Source organism: Typopeltis vanoorti, chromosome 13, assembly GCF_054136105.1.
Source record: "Typopeltis vanoorti isolate ZY-2024b chromosome 13, IOZ_Tvanoo_1.0, whole genome shotgun sequence".
NCBI lineage: Eukaryota > Metazoa > Arthropoda > Arachnida > Uropygi > Thelyphonidae > Typopeltis > Typopeltis vanoorti.
In genome coordinates this window covers 103,087,059-103,110,888 of record NC_143561.1, presented here as the reverse complement: position 1 = coordinate 103,110,888, position 23,830 = coordinate 103,087,059, and the positions used below count along the sequence as shown (strand labels likewise).

Genomic DNA, 23,830 nt, shown 5'->3' with positions numbered 1-23,830 from the left:
CTACTGCTTGAATTGTGGTCTGTATGTTGCATCAGAAAATGAGGTATTAGTACATATTAATTGGGGGGGGGGGGTTTGCATCATATGTTTACGTATACATCTACAAAAATGGCTTCATATGGCACCTGGATTCATGATCATATGTATAGCTACTTTGGATCGCAAATTGCAACTGTACATATGATCGTGTTTCCAGTTTGTACACTGGAAACATGATACGGTGTACATGGTGCGCTGGAAACATGTGCACAGGAGCACTGACCCTGAGTATTTGATGATTGATAAAATGGCCTTGTATTTTTATGTCAAGGTCAAGGCCAGAGTTTGTTGGTAACTCCGTGAATCAGTGAATTCACCATGGCAATATTCATAGCATTCAGCCACTGCTCCAGCCTACTTGAGCATTGTCAACTAGATGCATCCCTTTCTGCTTAGTTTACCCATCTGGTAAATGTCCCTTGTAGAAGAATGCTGGACCATGTCACATGACAGATTATTTGATAATAGTTCCAGGATATGCTGTTGGTCTTCTTGCTAGATCTTATCTCAAGTGAACATGTGTGGAATGAGGTGAAACAAGATGACATAATTCCACTCCAGTTCAATCTTAGGCAGTTGCAGGATGTGACCAAATCGATAAGAAATCTCTCCGAGATTTATTTTGTCACACTTTCAAGGTCACTAGTGCGCATGTGCAAAAATGGCATAAACGGCTGCCTCATTCGAGATGTGGACACCACAGTGTAAGGTGCAGTGTGTGTTTTGGTTAGCTGAATTTAAATCGGTTGTGGTGTGCATGATCGGAATGGAATGTGGATCCTCCCACATCAAAATCCATTCTTCAGTGGGATAAGACTCTAAAAGAGATGGGAATTTTGGTTTCATTAACTGGGAAACACCCAAAAAAAGTGTGACCGATCAGACTTTGGATTGGGTGCATGCATAAGTCTCTAGGAGCCCATGTAAGTCAATTAGACAGGCTAGTAATGAACTGCAGATTCCTTGTTCAGCAGTTCACCACATTGTTCATAAAGTCTCCATTTATGTATGTACAAACTTGTGGGAAAGTTAACAGACACATTTGCTGCATTTTGGGTACTGAGAATCTCACCAAGTGATTGAAAAGGAAAGAGACACACCAAAAGTTAATGTCTGGTTAGGAGTGCACAAAAATAGCCATCGTTCCTTTTTTTTTTTTTTTTTTCATGGAGCCCAGGGTGATGGGACACACTTAACTTGACATTCTGCAGATCTTTGCTGTTCCACAGATTCCCCCAGGTTTCACATTTCAGCAAGATGGTGCTCTACTCCACTTCCATTGAGATGTTACTAAATTTTTGAACAAGACATTTCCTGGATGTTGGATTGGAAGAGGAGGCTCAACTGCCTGACTGCCTAGATCTCCAGATATGACTCCAATGGATTTTCTTGCATGGGGATTTATTAATGACTGTGTACCAGAGAAAAGTTCAAGATTTGGATGATTTGAAACAGCATATCACTGCAGCAGTTGTTCTAATAATTCCTCAGATATTGAAAAACGCTGGATAAGAGCTCAAGTATCCTTTTGACATCTGTTGAGCTACAAAAAGTACCCACATTGAACTTTACTGATCTTCAAAACTTGGTGAGTTACTCTATATACTAACAAAAAAATATTTTAGTAAACCTTATAGATGCTGAGATATATGTGTGTATCTTTGGATACCTCTAGCCTGCACACAGTACTCTGTATAATAACAACTATGTTGTTATTATACAGAGTATTACACACACATAGCCACGAATTCCTTCCCATTGAAACCTAGATTATGGAAAAGATATATATAGATAGATAGATTTTTTATATTGTAAACATAACAATCTTATATACAGGATTAACCGGTTTTTGGTTCTCTGCAGTCAGACAGAGAGGCTATATGCTCATACTCTTGTTGAGGTATGTTACATCGAAGTCACTTATAAGGCTAATTAAATTTTTTTTTTTTTTTTAAATTAAAGCCATTAAGAGTTATTTTAACATGATACTGTATAAGAACATAAATGTGGAAGAACATAGGAGTTACTATTGCACAATATTATCTATTTACATGAGAATGCCAGCTGATTAATTTTCGCACTGTTAAGCACAACAATCCTTCTTTCTTCCCCCCTTTCTTTGGGGGGGGGAAAGGTGTCACTTTTATGCTGGAAAGTGGATTATAATGCAATCGCCCTGCTCAGCCAGGAGTTGATTCCGTGGATTCCATTCTTGGTGGGAAAGATCTAAGGTGTTGTTTTGCCTATGGTGGTGATGCTCGTGTAGGATCCGACTTCTCACCTTTTGTTGGAAGGCTGCAGTGAGTTGGTCAGTTGCCTCTCTCTGTGAAGTTGCTGTGCTGTCTGGTCTCGTATGTCTCAGGTAGAAGTTGTATATTACCGCTTTCGCGGTGATGAAAAGGTAATTGCAGAATGAATAGTTATTTGACTCCACATGGACGAGATTGAAATATTCCTCTTCTGTATGAAGACTACCACAGGTAAGAGCTGCCGTTTCTCGAGTCAAACTGATTAATTTAGTGTTGACTTGGCATTCCAAGTAGATATGCCGGACCGTTCCTAATTGGTAGCAGAAGAGGCAGTTATCTGAGACGTTTGAGTTAAATTTTTGTAATATAGTAGGAGTGGGTAATATATTATGCCACATTCTCCACTGTATATCTGCGTCAGGTTTTATGACTCTTGCACGATATGGTAGTTCCCATTGAAATAGTGTTTGATCAAATGATGAAGGATTTTCCAACAAAGTGCTTTGGTTCGACTGTTGTGTTAGAGTGCTGTAGATCTTGTTGGTGTTGCTGGGTGTAAGTTTCTCCCATGAGTTATTGGTTTTTATCAGAAAGATAGGTGCCAAAACTTCTGAGTTTGGAGGGCTAAGCCCCCACTTCTGTTATGCTATCAGGCATAGTGGCTTGAAAAGCGGCCTTTACGGTGTCTATTTGCTCGAGACTCATTCCCATATTCCAGGTTTTCGAGCGAATTTGGAAAGCGCCAGGTGAGGCTTGGAGAAAGAATGTCACCCAAGATCCTCACGCTTCGCCAGCTCCATGGAGGAAAGAAAAATTCTTTCTGAGTGATCGGGCTTCTTACCATCGTGTTGTGAAAGATGGGTTCCATGAGGATTTCAGGTAGGGATGCTGTCTTCACTGTGTGCTGGAGGTTTAGCTTCTTCCATCATTGAAGGGCATCTTTGTAGAAGTTTGTTAAATTTACAGGCACTTGAGTTGTTGTCATTCTTAAGGTGGTGGAGAGAGAGAGAGAGAGAGAGAGAGAGAGAGACCTCTAGTGGCAGAAGTGAAAATATACTCAGTGGTGCATTTGTGTGATATTTCCTGTTGTAGGGCATTAATGAGAAATCGAGCGCGGAACGTTGTTATCCTGTTGTCAATGGAGACCAAATTTTGTCCTCCATCTTTGAGAGAAGTACATTACTTGGAGTAGGAAAGCCTGTTTGTTTTGTTCCATATGAATCGATATATGGTTGACTTTATTTGTTTGATGAATTGCACTGGTGCCGTAAGAATCTTTAGTGTATGCCAAAGAACACTGGTGGCTATTTTGTTAACGATTGTTGTTCTCCCTCTTGTGGAGGCAGAGGCTCTTATTGCTGCCCACTTTCCTAGAACTTGCTTGAAACGCTTGTTTAGTGTTTCCCAGTTCTTATCCACATAAGAGGGTGTGTTTTCTAGGTAAATCCGTAGGTATTTGTTTCCCTCTGTGGACCAGGTACCAGACATTGGGGAATCAGTTCGGTTTTTCCATTTGCCACACCACAGTCCTATGGTTTTATGTGTGTTTAGTTTGGCTCCTGAGGCTGCCTGATATTGTTGGTATGTCATTTGTATGTTATGGAAGTCCTCTTCTTTGCGGGCTATGATTGTAACATCATCAGCATATGCTGTCAGGGTTATGGTTTGGTAGGGAAGTTTAGGGCTGCATGCTGAGTCTACACAAAAGGGGTTCAATGGCAATTGTGTAAAGAGGACCAGAGAGTGGACAGCCTTGTTTAATACCTCTGCTGTATGGTGCAGTTATGGTAAGCCTGTTGTTTATTTTCATGCAAAACTGTGCCTTGGCATACAACATTTTAATAGAGTGAATGATGCCTGAGCCAAAGCCAAATGCTTTCAAGCAGTTGAAGAGGTAAAGGTGTTCAACGCGGTCGAAAGCTTTTTCTTGGTCTAGTGTTACAAGACCCATTGTTTCACTGTTGTTGTTCACTATGCTTATGAGATCCCTTATGAGGTGTAAGTTTTCGTAGATAGATCTTCCAGGGATGGAATAGCTCTAATGCCTGTTTATTATTTCGCTCAGAGCGGGTTTAAGTTTGTTGGCAATGGCTTTGGATATAATTTTGCAGTCGGTGTTTGTGATAGAGATGGGTCTCCAGTTCCTAGTTTCGTCGCGTTTCCTTTCTTTGGAATGAGTTTAATAACTGATGTTGTCATATTGAGTGGAAAGCCATTGGTATTCGCTTCGACAAAAACTCTGTAGAGGATAGGTCCAAGGTGTTCCCAGAAGGACTGATAAAATTCAGTGGTGAGCCCGTCTATGCCAGGAGATTTATCTTTAGGTAAGGAGGTGCAGGCAGTTTTCAGATCGTGTAACGTGATGGGGAGTGCTGTGTTACTCCTTGTTGTTGGTGAGAGTCTTTTCACATCAGAGAGAATTATATTCGTGGCCTCCATAGATGTTGGGTTGGCTTGGTATAAATTTTTGTAGTACTGCAAGGTATATAAGAGGATTTCGTCATGATTTTCTATGATGTTTCCATTATCTGTTTTAATAGCAGATATAGTGGTGCACTCTTGTTGGCGTTTTTCTAGTGAGAAGAAATACTTTGTGGGGGCATCTGCGAAGTTAATATGTTTGCATCATGCTCTTATTAGTGCTCCTCTTGCCGAGTGCTCTAGGTGTGAGCGTATGGTGGCTTCTAGGTATTCCTCAGATTCTGGATGATGCAATTGCTGTTGTTGTTGTTGCAAATTTTTAAGGGCTGAATGCTTATTCAAATTTCTTCGGTGACTATATTTTTGGGTGAATACCCTAACTTTGGATTTAAAAGGTGACCACCACTCGGAAATTGATTGTGAAGTAGGTATATCTCTGATGAGAGTTTTGATATAGATTTTAGAGGTTCTGAGCTATTCTGTATCCTTTAGTAGGCTGTTGTTAAATATCCAGTATGCTCCTCCTTTGTATCTGGTGTGTCCAGGAATGCAAATGTTAAGAAGGATGGAATCGTGGTCTGATGCATGAGATGGATGGTATGTGACTCTCCTGATGTAGGGTATTGTGTGCATCGATGTGTAGTATCTGTCGAGCCGTGCCTGGTATAGGACACTGGTAGGACCACCTTTGTCTCTCCAGGAGAACACTTTCTCATGTGGGTGCAAGTGTCTGAAGGTGTCAGTCAGCTTGAAGTCATTTATTACATCCTGGAGAAGCTGAGCTAGTGAGTGTCGATGTTCTTGGCATTGCTGTCTGTCCATTGCAGGATCCAGAGTGCAATTGAAATCCCCTGCCAGTATGATGTGGTCATTGACCTTGCTGAGGTGGTTTCGCACAAACTCCAGTAACCTGCACTGCAAGCTGGTCATATATATATCATTTAATGATATATATTTTCTTTCCTGTCTGAGTTGTAATGAGGTCATATATTGCACACCCAGGAAAGGTATCGATTATTTCTACTTTTAGAGCGCTGTTTTGGTGAATTCCAATGCTGACTCCAGATCCATGAAGTTGTATGGCAGGACAGTGGTGCATGGTATATGGCTAGTTCTTCCAGTGTTGATATGAAGCTTTGCTGTTGTAATGGAAGTTTGTTTCCTGCAGCATAACTATTTCTGGCCGGTGGGCAATGATATGCTGCAGGACCAGCCTGTTTCGCAGTGGGGTGGCACATCCTCTAGCATTTAGTGAGAGAAGGTTTATTGAGGTGCTCATTATTTTATGGTTTAGTTTTATTTGGTGCGGTAATCCTCACTTCCTTTACGGATAGTTAGGCTGCCACTGGGATCCAAGCCCGTTTATCAGGTAGTATATCCTTTTCCTGAGATTGGTGGTTTTTCTCCCTCTTTTTCCTGCCAGAATAGTTCTTAATTCTTCCAGTTGGGTGATAAGGCCACTGATGTCAGTGGTGTAGTCATAGGCTGTCAGCAGTTTTTATGAAGAGCCTCAAACTTTTTTAAGAAAGCTCTGAAGCTGCTCACTTGTAACTGGGCCTTCAGTGTGAGGAAGTCCTTCATTTCCAGTTTCCTCTTCATCATCTGAGGACTCAAGAAGCTCGATCTCTTCATCCCCCTCTACAGGCTGTTGGGAGGGTTCCAGAATGCTTGGAGGCAAAGGTTCCCTGCTGCAGCTGCGCTGGTTTGTCTTTGGCTGATTTTCCGTTTTTGTTTCTTGCTCCTCTTCGTTATTTTTATCTTTATCAGAGTTAGTTGGTTGTCTGTGTTCCGTTTCCTTTTCTCTAGGATTGCTTTTAATCGATGTTGGTGAAGGTTCTTCCGAAAGTTGGGTTTCGTTAGTGCTACCACTTGATTTTGTCTCATGGTACTCAACTGAGAGCTGTTTCCTTGAGATCTTTGTTGTTTGTTAGGGATGCTCTGTTTTTTGGGGTTGGCTGCTTGCTGCTTCTGATTCTCTGATCCGCTAGGGTTGGTAGTATTGTTAACCGGTTTCTCATTTCTGGGTATATATGGGCATTTTGGGTATGGAGCCGATTGTATTGTCGCCAAAGTGCATTAGAGCCTGTCTTCTAAAGCTCTTGATGTGAGCGAATTCAGGCCTAGTTGTAGAGGCGCGTAGCGTTCGGATTTTACCTGTCACTGCGCTGTATTTTGATAGTAATCTGCGAAGCATTTGATGGCTTATTTCCAGTGGGACATTTGACACTGTTACTTTTGTGGGAGCAAGTACAATTGGTGAGACATTCACATGGCATGCTCCGATGTCTATTCCCTTTTCAATTAATGTCTCACACCAAGATGCGTTGTTAAAGTACATTTGTACGGTTCTGGCAACTCTTGAAATGTGAGTTATATTTTTTGGGGAAACATGTTGAGCTACTGCGTCTAGATACTTTTCCAGTGGGATATTTTCGATTGCGAAAATTACAATTCCGTTGTCTCGGGAAACGCGGTTGACTAGGTGAACGTTTGTACGCGCGGTGGTCATTGTTGCAGTAGTATTAATTCGCACGGAGGTATTAGCTACAATGTTGGCATAAGAGACAGAGAGTACTGACCTTTGTCCGTTGTTGTCCGGGGGGGCTGAGACTGATGTCTTTTCCTTCTCTGGAGCTGTGGCTGGCGTCTTAGATATGGGTGGGATTTTCTTCATCTGGAAGTCTGGCCTGGATCCCACCCCTCCCCAGACTTTTTGAACCATCTCAACAACCAATACCACTAGAATACAATTTACTGTTGAGTTGAAAGTTTACAATTCTTTCTCATTCCTGGTTGTCAAAATTATACGTCAGAAAAATTGAATATCTCAATTTACAGAAAACCTACATACACATCTACAAAAAGGAAGAATCAGAAATGGACAATTGGCAAAGTGGTGTGGCACACCACTTTGCCAATTGTGGTGTGCCACAATTGGTGTTTAATGAATTACATTATATTTTAACCAAAAAAAACAAAAGAAGGATGAAAGAAAATTATCTGAAGAAACTTAACTTCAAAAAAAGAAGAGAAATGAAAAGAGATCTAGACAAGAGGAGTAGAGAGAGACATTATGTCAGCCATTAAAAGATCCAAATGGCACTGGGCAGGTCATATTGCAAGAAATAACACTCAAAAATTGACAAATTTGATCTCTGAATAGTATCCCAGAGATGGAAAGAGAGCTACAGGAAGACAGGGAAACTATGGGAGGATGAGATTAAAGAGAAGACTGGAACTCAGTGGCAGAGAAAGGCTCAAGTCAGGACTGAATGGAGGGCTTGGGGAGAGGCCTTCATCCAGCAGTGAACAGAAAATGGCCAAAGAAGGATGTAGATTTTTTTTTTCATTTGTTCAGGTGCAAACTTGACTTAGTTTGCACCTGAACAAGGCGCAAACTAAGTCAAGTGTGCGCCTTGTTCAGGCGCAAACTTGACTTAGGGAAAAACTTGGGAAAAAGGATTAAATCCTAGCTTATTGATTAAATTGCTTGGTATCTTTAACATATATATATATATATATATATATATATATATACATACACTAGTGGCCAAAATTGTGGAAACCTTTTGGAAAAAGTATTTTTTAGGTTTGATGGCTCATAACACCACTTTTTTTTTTGTTGTAATACCATAAAATTATATATCAATGGAAAGATAATTTAATCAAGAATGTAATGCAACAATGTTTGTTCAATTTTCTGTATTCTATGAAAAGTTATAGCCAAATAACCAGAAAAAAGAAGCACAACTTGCTTAGGTTGATATGAAGTAGCTTTCCTTCATTTGAATGTAGCTAATGAGCATGAGTGTTTAGAGAGCCAATCAGGTGTCATCTTGTTTTGGCAATGAGCTAATAAGGTCACAGTAGGATTCAGCTATTGATGTCATGTATTGGAGCTGAGAGGAGGACATTTATCAGTGTGTTATATGATTGCTATCAAGTTGGTTGGTTTTTTTTTTTTTTTGTGTTCTTTCATTTAGTGAGCTTGTAAAATGTAATAAAATTAAAGAAATGGCACAAAGAGTTAACTAGTCACCCAGAAAGCAATGTAAAGTAGTATTATTAAGTGAACAAGGCTACAGTTATGAAGAAATTAGAAGAAAAATTGGTGGAAACTTAACCAAAGGTGACATTTCTAAATTTTTGAAGCGGTATAAGGAGACTCAGTCACTACAAAACCAGACTGGTAAAGGCAGGAAAAGGTGCACAACAGAAAGTAATGATAGAAGAATTGAGAGACTGTGTCCACGTGACAGAAGAAAATCATCTGGGTGTATACAAGATGAAATGGTGCAATACAATGTGAAGTTGAGTGCAAGGACTGTTCGGCGCAGACTGTAGGAATTTGGTCTAAATGCTAGAATTTCATGAAAAAAGTCATTTTTATCTCTCAAACAAAGGTTGAAAAGATTAAACTGTGCTAAAACCCGTGTTAACTGGACAGCGGAACAATGGGACAGTTTTATTTGGAGTAATGAGACCAAAATCTCTCTGTTTGGTAGTGATGGCATAAAATACGTAAGGAGAAGAATAGGAATTTGAAAACAAGAACTTGAATTCGAATTCAAAAGAATTTGAAAATAAGAACCAAACCTTAGAGTTCAGTGGCAAATCCTGAAGAAAACATTGACTGATTCAGCCAGAGAGGCATGTGGTGAGGTTCTCTGTAAAAATAGAAAAACCAGAGTTCATCATGAAGTTAGTAATGATTAAAAATTTACATCATTACTAATTTCCTGTCTACAATTTTCTTCCAAATCAGTCTGTTAAATGTCAAGACTCCAATATATTTCTGTCTTCTAAGGCACTTTTTACTGTATCAATCCACCTATTTCCTGCCAACCTGGCAGAGAACAATTGTTTTGCTAATCTTTCCTCTCTCATTCTGCTTAAGGGACCATGCCACCTAAGATTAGCTCTGCTAATGCATTCCTGAATTCTGACAATATCAAGTTCTTTACTAATATCCTCGTTTTTAATATGATATTGCCATTGATGCCATCTGTTCATGCCCCTAATCTTTCTCAGGACTCATATCTGTGGTCTCTAGTCTTTGAAGTGTTTTACTTCTAACCCAGCTCTCAGATCCATTAGTTAAAATTGGTTTAAACACTGTCTTGTATACAGCTAATTTCTCTTTTATTCCATATAAATTTATTCAGTTGACTTCTTTCCATACCAGCTATGTTGATTCTGTAGTTTATTTCCATATTTAACTTACCATCTTCACTAAAAATTGTGCCTAAGTAGCTAAATTGTTTTACTTGTTCTATGAGTTCCATTCACAATGCAGTTGATATTTTCAGTGTTTCTGCCAATTTACATTGTCTTTGTCTTTTTAATGCTGCCCTTCATTCTATATCAATTACAAGGGTTATTTAATTTAGTCAGGGTATCTTGCAGACTTGTAGTGGATTTATTTAGAGGTATAACATCATCCGCATAAAGCAAACAGCTGAGATTAACACCTCCAATTTTGATATCGGGTTTAATACCACTTTCCTTCAAGAGAGGGGGATGATGTACATCCTTGTCTCACACCAGATTTAACATTAAACCATCTTTCTATACTTCAATTCCAACTGCTGACTTACGACTCAGAAGTACTGCTTGATATAATGCCTTATTGACACCATATAACCGTAGCATTTTAAATAACTTCTCTCTTGGCACCTTCTCATATGCCTTCCAGATCTACAAACTTAAATTCAGATCTTTGTTATATTCCCGTGATTTCTCAACTATCTGTCATAAAGTGAAAATCTGATCTTGACAGCCTCTATTTGGCCTGAATCCAGTTTGTTCTTCACCAAGCTTTTCTTCCACAATCCTTCTCAACTGTTTCTCAAGTATATATTTTACCACGAACATTCAGTAATGAAATGCCTCTGCAATTCTCACATTCAGTTTTATTTTCCTTTTTATATATGGGTACTATGAGAGTTCTACTCCGATCATCTGGAATTCGTCCCTCTGTCCATGCCTTCTGAACTATGCAGTGCAGCCAATGTAAGACATTTTATACCTCCATACTTGAGCATTTCTGGTCGAATATCATCTACTCCTGCTGCCTTTCTACATTTTAGGCTTTTTGATGGCTTTTTCTACTTCAAGTATGGATATGTATTCCTGACTGCATGTCTGTTCAGTGTGTTTTACCACTGTGCTGTCATCACTGCTTCTTTCATTTAGCAGTTTTTCAAAGTAATTACTCCATACTTCAAGGATATCTTTTTCTCCTGCTTTCATGTCACCTTTATCATCTCTAATTCCTTTCACAGTACTGTTTCCTCCATTTCTGAGCTTCTTCAACAACCTCCAGAATATCTTGCCACCTTCTTGATATTTATTTTCAATATTGCCAAAGTCCTCCCATGACTTTTGTTTAGCCAGTTTTACACAGTGTTTAGCTTTCTTATATTTGTCTCTGTATTCTCTAAGAGCACAAGCTGATTTATTTTCCAGCAACTTTTGATGTGCTTTTTTCTTTTCCTTCACTGCTTCTTTAACTTCCTGTGTCCACCATGAAGTTATGAATTTTCTGTCCTTGCAGACAACCTCACCACATGTCTTTCTGGCTGAATCAATCAGTGTTTTCTTCAGGGCTTGCCATTGAATCTCCAAGGTTTGGTTCTTGTTCTCAAACTCCCATTTTTTCTTGAATAATATTTGTGTATTTTAGTCTACAGTTCACATCTGAGAGCTCATCAACTTTTATTCTCTTTAAAACTTTCTTACATGTTCTTCTTTTCAATATGAAATTCAATTTTATCCTGCTCAAGACTAAATGATGATCACTTCCAATTTAAATCCTCTGTACACTCTGGTGTCCTGCACCAGTGGGAAAACATAACTATCAACAATAACATAGTCAATGAGACTTTTCTTATTCCTTGCCTCTTCTCTCCATGTGAATTTGTGCAACATTTTTAGGTTGGAACATTGTGTTAGTAACATTCAGTCCATGTCTTGAGCAGAAATCCAGCAGGTATTTGCCATTTTCCAAATTATCCCCAAAATAATTATTATTATTACATGACACCTTCAGGGAGTCCAAAAACTCGTTGAGGGAGGGCACCAATTCTAACAACTCTGTCTCCATCAACTACAATGAACTGCATCTACTGCTGACCACCACCACTAGTATTTTCACAGACAATCACAAACGTCCATGCCCACGGTGAGATTCGAACCCGCAACCATGTAGCTGGCGATCAGGAGAGCAGAAATGCTAACCATTCATTCAACCAGGCCAGCAGTTTTTGATTACTTTGAAAGACTGCTAAATGAAACAATCACTGTCAGCAGGGCGGTGGAAAACTCCCAACAGGCATGCAGTCAGAAATACATATCCATGCATGAAGTAGAAAAAGTCATCAGAAACCTAAAATGTGGAAAGGTAGCTGGAGTAGATGAAATTCAGCTAGAAATACTCAAATTTGGTGGTATAAAAGTTTTTCAGTGGCTGCATATTATAATTCAGAAGGCCTAGTCAGAGGATCGAATTCTAGATGATTGGAGCAGAGCTCTCATAGTACCCATCTATCCTGAGGTATTTTCCTACTGAGTGTTCCTAATTAGATTTATTTAAGTATACTTGAGAAATGGCTAAGAAAAACTGTGTAAGGGAAGCTTCGTGAAGAACATGCTGGATCCAGTGCCAAATTAGAGGTTTCAGAATCAGATTTTCACTTTAAGACAAATGGTTAAGAAACCTTGGGAATATAACAAGGATGTGTATTTAAGTTTTGTTGATCTGGAAAAGGTGCCAAGAGGAAAGCTCTTCAAAATTCTACAGTTATATAGTGTACATGGGACATTATATCAAGCAATACTTACTCTATTTAAGCTGTAAGTCAGCAGTTAGACTTGAAAGAGTTACAGGAAGATGTTTTGAGGTAAAATCAGGTGTTCTACAAGGATTCACACTATCTCCACTGTTTTTCATTATCTATATGGATCACCATATGAAAGAAAGTGGTATTGAATATGATATCAAAATTGGTGATGTTAATCTTAGCTCTTTATTATGCACATGATGTTATACTTCTGAATAAATCCAGTGCAGGCTTGTAAGATTCCCTGACTAAATTAAATTACTGTTATGATAAATTGGGTATGAAAATCGGCAATAAAAAGACGAAAAACAATGAAAATGGGAAGAAATTGAAAACATCAACTTTATTCTGAATGGAGAACCTATATTATAGGTTCTCCATTTAATTTGCCATATAGATGGCAAACTAAATATGGAAACAGACAATAGAATCAACAAAACTGACATGGGAGAAAAGCCAAGTGAATTAATTTATATGGAATAAGAAAGAAATTAGTCAAAGCACTAAATTAGCTATATACAAGACAGTGTCCAAACCAATTTTAACTTATGTATTTGTAAGCTGGGTTAGTCCGAAATGAGGGTTCTGAGGAAAATTAGTGGAGTTAACAGATGGCATATTTGGCAGTATCACATTAAAAATTATGATATCTCGTCATTGTTAGTATTCAGGAATGTGGGAGAGGAAAGATTAGCAACACAAGTATTCTTTGCCATTTGGCAGGGAAAAGACCAAGATGAAGATGGATTGAAACTGTAAAAAGCACCTTAAAAGACTAAAATATAAGATCTGAGAATATTATTAATCTTTGACAGATCACAGATTAATTTGGTAGAAAATTGTTGATTGGAAGTTAGTAATGGTGTAACTTTTTCATGTAGTACTATCATAATTATGCTGTACATTCCCTGAAGGTACATTTCAGGAATTCGATGATGACGACTATGTACAGAGGTAGATGGAATGAAATTGGATGATAAATAGTTAAGTATGTTTAGCACTGTACAGTAAATTGATATTGACTGATAGCTGCTTGAGTGTTTATGGGCTTGAGAGAAAGTGGAGGAAGAGTGTCAGCCAGTTCATCATCCATAAAATACCTGAAAGAGGTATTAAGGCAAAAACAACCTATGAGATAGTGGAGTGAGTCCATGAGAGAGAGAGAGAGAGACAGTTGTCACTAAACTGGAATTTTCTCTTCTGAATTTCATATAGCCTCTTCTTTAGAGTTTTTTTGGTTTTACACTACATAAGTAAGAACAGTATTCTAATGTAGGATAGATCTGTGAGTCAGGCAACTAAGAGGTAATGTCTTGAGCAAAAAAAGGATACCTAGTTTTTTTTGGAGGCAGAGGAGGCTATAGTTATGAGATTTTCATGCACGGAGAAGCTAGAGGTCTAGATATTATCAAAAGTGAGGGAACAAGTATGGTTTACTTGGAAAAACTATGGATAGGATTTAAGGTTAATGATGGAAGTTCATTTATTATATGCGCTTTCTCCTATTCATAAATTACTTTCTGTCATAAATTATAGAAGATTTTTTTTTGATATGAGAAAGAATGAACACAAACTGTATAGAGATCTGTCATTGGTGGGCAAGTCTGAAGAAAGGAATCCTTCATGATCCATAATGAATGATATGAAAGAAATTGACAATTTCTGGCTTTGTGCTAGACCTAATGTTGGCCAAGTGGTTAGCATATCTGCTCTCCAGCCAAAAGGCTGCAGGTTTGAATCCCACTGTGGGCATGGATATTTGAAATTGTCTGTGAAAATACTAGTGGTGGTGGTGGACAGTAGATGGCGTTGGTGTAGATGATGCAGTTCGTGGATGAGGTTGAGGGGTGGAGACAGAGTGTTGTAGAGTAGGTGCCCTCCCTCGATGATTCTTTGGACTCCCTGGAGGTGTCAAATAATAAATAAATAACTTGGAAATGTTTAGAACAACCACACAATTTCACAAAACCTTTCCTGTTTATGTCCATAGATGGATGATATTGCCAAGGAGATTCTTTGTGGATTGAGCATGGTAGAATATATATCGATGTTTAGTGATTAAATGGCAGGCCTCCAGTTAGTGGAGGAGTTAACTGTTCATGACTTCCAAGAAATGCATTTGGAAGATAATTGTATGGCTGGCTTTTATATCCTTCTTTGGGATGGGTTTGAATATAGTCTTGTTTCCATGCTGTTTGGTAGATGTCAGAGTATGAAAGATTGTAAGATGACATGAGATAGGTGTTAAGTTAATATTTGTTTACAAATATTAACATTTCACAAAACCATTTTTGGTATAGTTGCATGAATTGTATATTTTGTTGTATTTCATAATTTGTTTGTATTAGTTTAGTATTTATTTCTAGAATCCAATTCCTACTAATAAACCAGGAGTAGAGCCTAAGCGACCAAGCAGACCAGTTAACATTACCAGCTTCTGTCGGCTATCACCTACTGTTTCTAATCACATCAATGTTTCTTGGGCTTCAGAATATGGCAGAGTAAGCAATTTTATTAGAATGTACTAAATTTTTTTATGTATGATGTTACCTATATAAGGTATAGAATTTTACTATATTGCATGTATTGCTATTTTTAGTCATAGAATCTCATTTAACTTTGCATCCAGAACCACACTTGTGTGACAGTTGTATGAGATGTGTAGTGAAGATATCATACATTCTCCCTAACTGATGATTACCAACCCTTCTTTAACAGCAGAATTAAAATTGTCAGCTGTGGTTTATTATATGAAATTTAGTTAAAATTAGTTCAATATTTACAGGGATGGATTTATACACTTTTTGCATCTTATGGTTATTCAATATAAGAAACTTGATTGAGGTATCAGTCAGTAGTTACTACTCCCTAGCTGGGAAGCTATTGCAGACCACCATCAATCTCAGAAACAGCAGCCATTCCTGACATGAAGCAGATACCTGTGCAGCCACACCTTACTGGGTTGACAGTTGCTGTAGTTGGTCTTTTGGTACCTTCCTAGAGCATGCTTATTTAATGGCATTATAGGGCACCATATCACATTGCTCTCATAAGATTCTATGGCTTTTGGTTTGAGAGGTCATGCCAAAGACCACTTCACCATTCCTGATGGCTGCTGTTGGTCCAGGACTGCTTATTCATCAATTTACTCTGCTTGTCTTGCAGCTGATTCCAACCAGAGAGGTTGCAGTCAGCGCACCACATGGCTCTCATGGACCCACATCTTAACATAACAAGATCCATCTTTGGTACCTTGAGATCTACTCCTCTCCCATGGTTATCTGTTTTTCCCCCATCAAAGAAATAAAGTCAGAAATAACGCAGAACTGCCATTTCTTATACGACAAGATATCTCACTTCCTTCCCTCCAGATCTCCCATCTGGCTTGTGGAGAAGACACTGGAACAAACTATAAACCATGAACAAGTACTTGATTACAGATCTAAGTATCAAACCTCCAGGATTCAAAATACTTTGACATCTCTGGAACTGGCTAAACAGATTTAGGACCAGACAATGCTGTTCCCCACTTATTTCATCTGTGGGGAATTTCACAGCCACTTTTTTGCATGTGTGTTGCTGTGCAGACTGTATCATATCACTGAGTACCTCACACGCACTTTCCCTGGAGGTCTCAGAAACTTGCATTTACTTTCAGGTAGTGTCGTCGATTGGTTAACTGAACTGTCCGTTTGTATATAATTTTGCTCATTAGTTTCTTGTGTTTTTCTCCATAATTTCTCCTAAATAAATAAATACTATTAAAGTTAACATCATAAAATGCCAAAACCTTGCAAGGTCAGTATCAACAAAGTGGAATGCTAGTGAAATTGTTAACAATCATGTCATTTTGGAAACTAATAAAGAACTCGAGCATGAATTAACTTCAGAAATATCTTGACTAAAACATCATTAGACAGGTGACACGGGAAAATGGAAAAAGTAGAAAAGTGATCAGAGGGGCATTGGAAGGAGAAACAAAAAAGGAGAAAGCACTGACTCATTTAAGTTATTGCATAACAATAGTCAGATAGGTAAAATAAAAAGAAAGATTATATAGTATGGAGATTCAATTATTAAACATGCAACTGATGACAGTTACTAATTCATGTTTTATGGTTGATAAAATCAAAAATTTAATCAGCACATTTGATGAGCAGACAAGAAAAGTAACAGATGGTCATCTGATAGGAACAAAATTTGTCTTGCAATAAATACATTATGAGAGAGGAATATGAAAGGACCACAGAAAGACACTATAATGAAGAAAGTGAAAATAGTCAGTATATTGCCTGAATATGATAACATGAAATTAACAAGGGCTATGATAGCAAAACAGTTCAGTGCATAAGCTGTGTAGAAAGAATTGTTACACGTTCTTGGATGTGTGCAGCGAGTTTGAAGGAAGACAGGGTTTATGGTTTATGTAAGAGTGAAGGCCTACTCTTCAATGCAATTGATATCATGAGTCATGAGAAATTATTTACTGATATGAGACCTAATACCGTGTCAGGGAAACTAGATTATGATAATGGAAGAATGGTGTGTGAAACTGTATTTGTGTAAGAGCTAAGTTACTATATTAAGGATATAAATATGATAAATAATGAAAGTGATTTTGATGAAAATATGATTGTGTGTTCATCCTGTTTACATGATGTATGGTTATAGATGTCTGCATACTCGAAGCAATAAATGTGAACAGGAATCAAAAGTTGTTCAACTGACTGCACAGGAGAGTATACAAAGAAGCATAGAGGTAACTTCTTATTTCTGTATATAAATGCCAGTAGTGTATGTTGTGACCTCAATGCATTCTTTCTACTCCACAGTAATGGAAAGAATGTATAATAATCACATTGCACAAGGGTGGTGCAAAGACAAATGTGTCTAACTATTGACCTATCAGTATCTTTGGAGTAGCAGTGAAGATTTATAAAAGTTGGTAAGAGATTGCATGCAGAAATGGGTTGACAGAGAGCAACATGGGTTTACTAAGGAAGGTCATATTCGAGTAACTTCCATTCATGTGCCATCTCCTATCTAGGAGGTTGACTACCATGATGTGACTCATGGTTAACTATTGGCATAACAACATGTGGTGAGGACACTATCTCTTCCACATATTATCGTAAGTATTCGTGACTGTAATCCGCACGTGTTCACGGGGCCGGTTTGCCTGTTCAGAGGGATAAAAAACCTGAGTTTCCAGGTGAAAAATACCCTCTACCTCCTATGACACCAGCTAACTCACCTTTAGTTGAAAGAGACCAGATAAAGGTTCCTCCCATCATACACGGGAATCGGACCCAGGTCTTTCCAACAGTTTAGAAACTATACTATACTAAAAAGCTAAACTTAGCAGTTGGAAACAACTTATATACCATTTTAAAATGGTATATAAGTTGTTCCTAGTACAAAGTTATATTCCATATTTAATTGAAAATCAATTATAGTTAGTTGGAAAAAAAAAAGGCTTTTGTTTTATCTGAAATAAAATCTCTACATACATTTTATTATTATTATGTGACACCTTCAAGAACACACTACTCCACTACAACTCACTGTCTCATTTAATCCTCTAAACTATGTGAGCCTACCACCATTAACACAAGTGCTATCTACAGCCCACAAAAACCAGTATACACCGGTGCTGGTGAAAAACGCAAATTTTCAATAGAAAAAAAACTGTTATCCCTGTATGAGATCAGCTAACTCACTTACAAAATGAAAAAGACCACATAAAGATTTCTCTCATCATGACCAGAGTTGAACTCGGTTCTTTTCCAATCGGAGGGTGCCATGTACAGTTGTTCTTCCAATTCTGCTATGGAGGTGCTTAAGACAAAACTATTTATCACAAACCTATGACATTTTTGTCTGAATAATTCACAATATATTATTATTACCACCCCAAGACCTCATGGAGTCAAAGACTAATCTGGGAGGTCCTTTTATCATACACACAGCCCATCATACCATGATTTAAACACATTCAAACTCTTTGCAGACACCACATTCTGGCAAAGCATTCCAGTCATTCACAACTCTACACGAAAAAAAAACCTGCCTCTCACTCCCCTACTCACACCCTCTTTATACAGCTTCCAGGGATGACCTCTGGTTCTCCCCTGATCTCCCACTATTCTCTGCACAACTTCTCCAGCATTGATCCTACAGTAACCCCTTACCAACTTGTAGGTCTCTATCATATCTCCCCTCTTCCTCCTGTCCACCAGACTCTGCAAATTACATCTTCTCAATCTTTCCTCATACTTGACATTCCAGAGGTCAGAAACTACCTTAGTCAGTCTCCTTTGGACTCTTTCCAACATCTCTTCATCCTTCTGAAAACCTGGTGACCAAATCTGGGCACAATAGTCCATGTGTGGCCTAATCAAAGCCTTATACAACAGAACAAGAATCTCCCTACTTCTACACGTCAGTGTCCTCCTCATCATTCCCAGAAGTCTTTGTGTTGTCTTCACAGTTTTGGCGATGTGTCCCCTAAATTTTAGATCCTTATCCACTATCACTCCCAGATCTCTTATTTCCTCTACTTCCAACAATATATTCTCACTAAGCATAAATTCTGCATCCCATCTTTGTTTTCCAAATTTTAAAACCGTACATTTTGCAACATTGAACTCGCATCCCCATTTCCGTGCCCAATCACTCAATCTATTCAAGTCTTCTTGCAAGGCTACAACATCTTCACTACTCTTTATGGTTAGTCCCAACTTTGCATCATCTGCAGACAACTGAATATCTCTATCCAAATCTTCACCTATATCATTAATATACAAGTTAAACAGTAATGGACCTAAAACAGACCCCTGAGCATTCCACTAGTGACTTTCCTTTTCTTGGATATCACTCCCACATACACAACTTGTTGATACCTATCAGATAGCCAGTCTCCAGTCCAATGCACCAATCTAATATCTAATCCCATCTGCTCTAGTTTGACTGTCAACCTATCATGAGGTACTCTATCAAAAACCTTTGCGAAATCCAAGTATATTACTATGCATCCTTTTCCTCTGTCTAAGGAAGCAGTCACTTTATTGTAATAAATAAGTAGATTACTAAAACATGACCTCCATTTAGCAAATCCAGGCTGTCCATCAAAGATAATACCATTGTTATCAATCCAACTCTGGATCCTAGTTCTCACAAGCTTCTCCAACAACTTAACCACAACACCTGACACACAGATAGGCCTATAGTTCGATCACCTCCTTTACGAAGTGGTACAATCTTGCCCTTCTTCCACTCCTTAAGAACTTGACCGAGTGCAAGACTCATATTAAAAAAATATGTCAAGGCAGGTCTCAACTCCTTGGCACATTCTTTCAGAATACGTGGCGATATATTATCAAGTCCCACAGCCTTATTAACATCTAGTTTACTCAACTCCCCATACACCTCTTGCTCACCTACAGTCAGTCTCTCCTCCCCATCATCAACTGCTCTCAATCCCTCCATGAAGTCACATTCACAAAATTGAAAGATCTTTATGAACTGCTCATTAAGTATCTCCACCACACATTCTGCATCAGCTGTCTTTATACCATTTTCTCCAATCAATGTCATCCTTCCATAATTATTCTTTCTTTTGCTGGTTACATATCAAAAGAACTCCTTAGGATTCTTTTTGGCTTCATTAGCCAACTGCTGTTCGTACCTCTCTTTAACTACTCTCACCAACCAAGTCACCCTCCTTGCTTGGTTTTTGTAGACCTCATGAAATTGGTTATTTCCACTTCCCTTATGCTGCCTCCACAATGTCCTTTTTCTCTGTATCGCATGCATAATCTCTTTATTCATCCATCTCACACCAACCTTATTTAACCTTCTCACCCTTGGAATACATGTAGACATTGTATCTACTAAACGGTTTTTGAAAATCTCCCAAGCTGCATTGATCTCTTTTCCAGCTAACTCCTCATTCCACGCTATACCCGCAAGCTGTCTAATGAGCTTTTCATAATCACCCCCATTTTTCCACATATACCCTTTTCTCACAGAGGTCCTCGCACTGCTGGCAACTACCCAGGTAATCACCTCATGGTCATTCTCACCAATTGGTGGATGATTTGACACCTCATTTATAATTACATTCTCTGATGAGATGACCAAACCAAGACCCTCAATCCTCATGTGCCCTCTGTTACATACTGTCTGAGGTAGTTATCCGTCAAAAACTTAAGAAACTCATTTTCTTTACTTCCAGTTGCTATCTCATCATTCCAGTCTATATTGCCATAATTAAAATAACCCATAATGATCACCCTTTTTTGATTGTACATTTCATTATCACCACCATCCACATTACCTGGTCTATAACAACTTCCCACCATGTATTTGATTCCCTTCGCTTCTATCTCACACGATACTGCCTCAAAACCACTGGCACTATTTCCCTCTTGCATCTCTACTTTATATGGACATAACTCTTTCTCTATCATCAATAGCACTTCCCCTCCCTTTTTACCCCTTCTGTCCTCACGAAACACATCATACCCTTCCATCTCTATTCCTGTCAGGATGTCATCCTCTTCCAACCATGTCTCACTTATTCCGACAATCTTTGGGTGAACAGATGCAATTAATGCAACCATTTCATCTGCCTTGTTTCTTATGCTAACATTTGTATACAAACACAACAGCTCATTTCTGGATCTACAGCTAGTTCCGCTGATACCACTCACTCGATGTGATCTCTCCATGCTCGACTGGGGGCTATTTCCCTTTCTGCTTCTTCATTTTAAAACCCTTTTCAATTCCAACTGTTTCCTCTTGATCCTTGGTCATCCCATTCCTTTCCTGCCTACACATGCTCACCTCCTCTTGGAACATCCACCTTTCTCATGCTGTGTACCCCTGTCCACCCTGAGCCTCCCCATTTCCCTGCTCCTCTTGCACACCCATTCTCTCATTTTCTATACTCAATACCACTCACTTCCCCATTTATAACCACCTCTTCAATCTCTCCTGTCTTACTCTCCTGCTCTTCCACATCACTTCCCACATGATCTGATTCATTCTCTGCATTCACTTCTCCACCTTCCAGCAGCAGTCTCTCCAAGCGACTCACACCATAACCACTCAAATGCAGTCCATTGCTCCCATACAGCTCACTTCATCCCTCAAACTCATTCCATACAGCCAGCATATCATTCATAATCCTTGCTCTCCACCTTATCTCACCACAGTCATACCTAAGCAATACTCTAACTACCCTTCCTCTCACACTATTCTCTTTTATCCTTCTAAGCAGCCTCCTGATATCCATTCTGACACACTCTTTGTCCTCTCTCAAATCATTTGTACCTATTAATACTATTAACTCTTTTGCTCGCTCCTGCCTCAATCACTCTACTCATTTTAGCACCTGGAAAACATACCTTGTGCATTCTGTCCTCCAGGACACCTTTAATAATGGAGTCGCCATACAATGCCACTTGCTCATCTTTCATTAACTCTTTCATGCCATCATTATTTATTTTAATAGTTTTTACTCGAATTTTCTTAATTTCATTTCGCATCCATTTCATTCCTTGCCTCATCCAATCCAATTCAACTTCCGAATCTCGTGACACATTCTCTCTATCATTCAATCTTTCTAACTCTCGACCTCCTCTTCTCACTTTCACTCTCATTCATCCTTCTTTGTTTCCGTACTTTTGGTCCAACATGCACACACACACACATACATTTAAAACCCCCAAAAATATCATCGCACACACATAAGAGGCTGAAAAACATGCATGTAGACAAGTGATCAGGGAGAAAGAAGAAATCTATTGAAGTGTTTTTTAAACAGCTGGAATTGCAGTCCTTGTGAGAAAATGTTATGAAGACTGTTTCAAGAAAAGAGATAGTTGGAATGAAAGTGAAATATGAGAAGTTGGTTTCATAAGTTTGAAAATGAAAATTACAAGGACAGATATATGAATGATTTCATATGGAAAAAGAACAAGAGATAAGTTAAACAGAAAACAATAAATAAGATAAACCAGAACTCTTACCGTTCTGATGATCTGTATTTTCAGTTAATTTGATCAACTATGGATTTTATTAAAACACCTACTTTTTTTTTTTTAATTTATACTTTCCTTAGTGCAGTTGCTCCCATCTTTTTTCTCTCTCTCTCTCTCTCTATATATATACATATCATCATCAGTCCACTGCTGGATGAAGGCATTTCCAAAACTATTTGTCCATAGCTCTCCTTTCCCATGTCACTCTTGCATATCTGATGATATCATCAATCCACTGTGATTTAGATTGGCATCATGTTAATTTTTCCTCTTGTGGAATCCAGTTCAATACTTTTTTGTCCATTGTTGATCTTGTCTTCGAGCAATATGTACAGCCTATTGCCACTTCAGATGTTTCACTCTTTCTATGATGTCAGAGACTTTGGTTTGATTTCTTATCACATATTCCTTTTGTGATCCAGTCTTGTGATATACCAAGCATACTTCTTTCCATACTAAATTGTGTTGTTCTTAATTTTTGAATTTTCTTTGCATTTAGTGTCCATGTTTCACAGCCATATGTCAACATAGGAAGAATACATTGGTTAAAAATTTTTCTCTTCAGACAGAATGGTAGTTGGCTTTTCAATATTGACATAATTTATCAAATGCTTTCTACCCAAGCATCATACATTTCTTTATTTCGTCTCTGATATTTTTTTCCATTGATATGTTGTCCTAAGTATATGTAATGATCTACTTGTTTAATTTCATCATTATTGATTTTTATTATTTCTAGTTGGACATAGCTATTGAACATGACTTTGGTATTCTTTAGGCCAGCTGTTTTGCTAGCAATTTGGAGTTCATGGATATGAGTCTGTAATTTATGTGCAGTTGAAGCTATGTCATTTGCAATGCATAAATGGCTTACATTTCTTCCATTTGGGACAGTTTCATGGAGGGAGGAATTGGAAGGGAGAGATATCATTAGTGCTTGGGAAATTGTGAAGGACTATTTGTCAGCAGCAATAGTAAGCTGTATTCCATGAGTGAAGAAGAGAACACAATTTGGTGTAAAGTGGATGACAAACAACATCAAGCAGGAACTGCAGGTGAAAAAGAGATTATGGTAGAAATATAAGGAGAGGGGTGGAGAGCAGATGCATGAGGAATACAAGACTCAGGTCAGGAAAGTGACTTGTATGGTGAGGAAGGCAAAACTGGAATATGAGAAGAGATTGGCATTAATATCCAAAGAAAATCCTAGGTAATTTTTTAGCTATGTGGCCAG

At 38.4% G+C, this 23,830-nt stretch overlaps 1 protein-coding gene across 6 annotated transcripts in view; it reads left to right on the top strand.

Moving 5' to 3' along the window:
- The window catches only part of LOC150100425 (E3 SUMO-protein ligase PIAS2-like), a 380,802-nt gene that overhangs the window by 149,567 nt on the left and 207,405 nt on the right, over positions 1-23,830 (top strand). For all 6 annotated transcript variants that reach the window (XM_090403234.1, XM_090403237.1, XM_090403233.1 and 3 more), the window contains one exon: positions 14,917-15,051. In XM_090403234.1, coding sequence (XP_090259360.1) covers positions 14,917-15,051 — 135 coding nt within the window. The remainder of the gene's footprint in view (positions 1-14,916; positions 15,052-23,830) is intronic.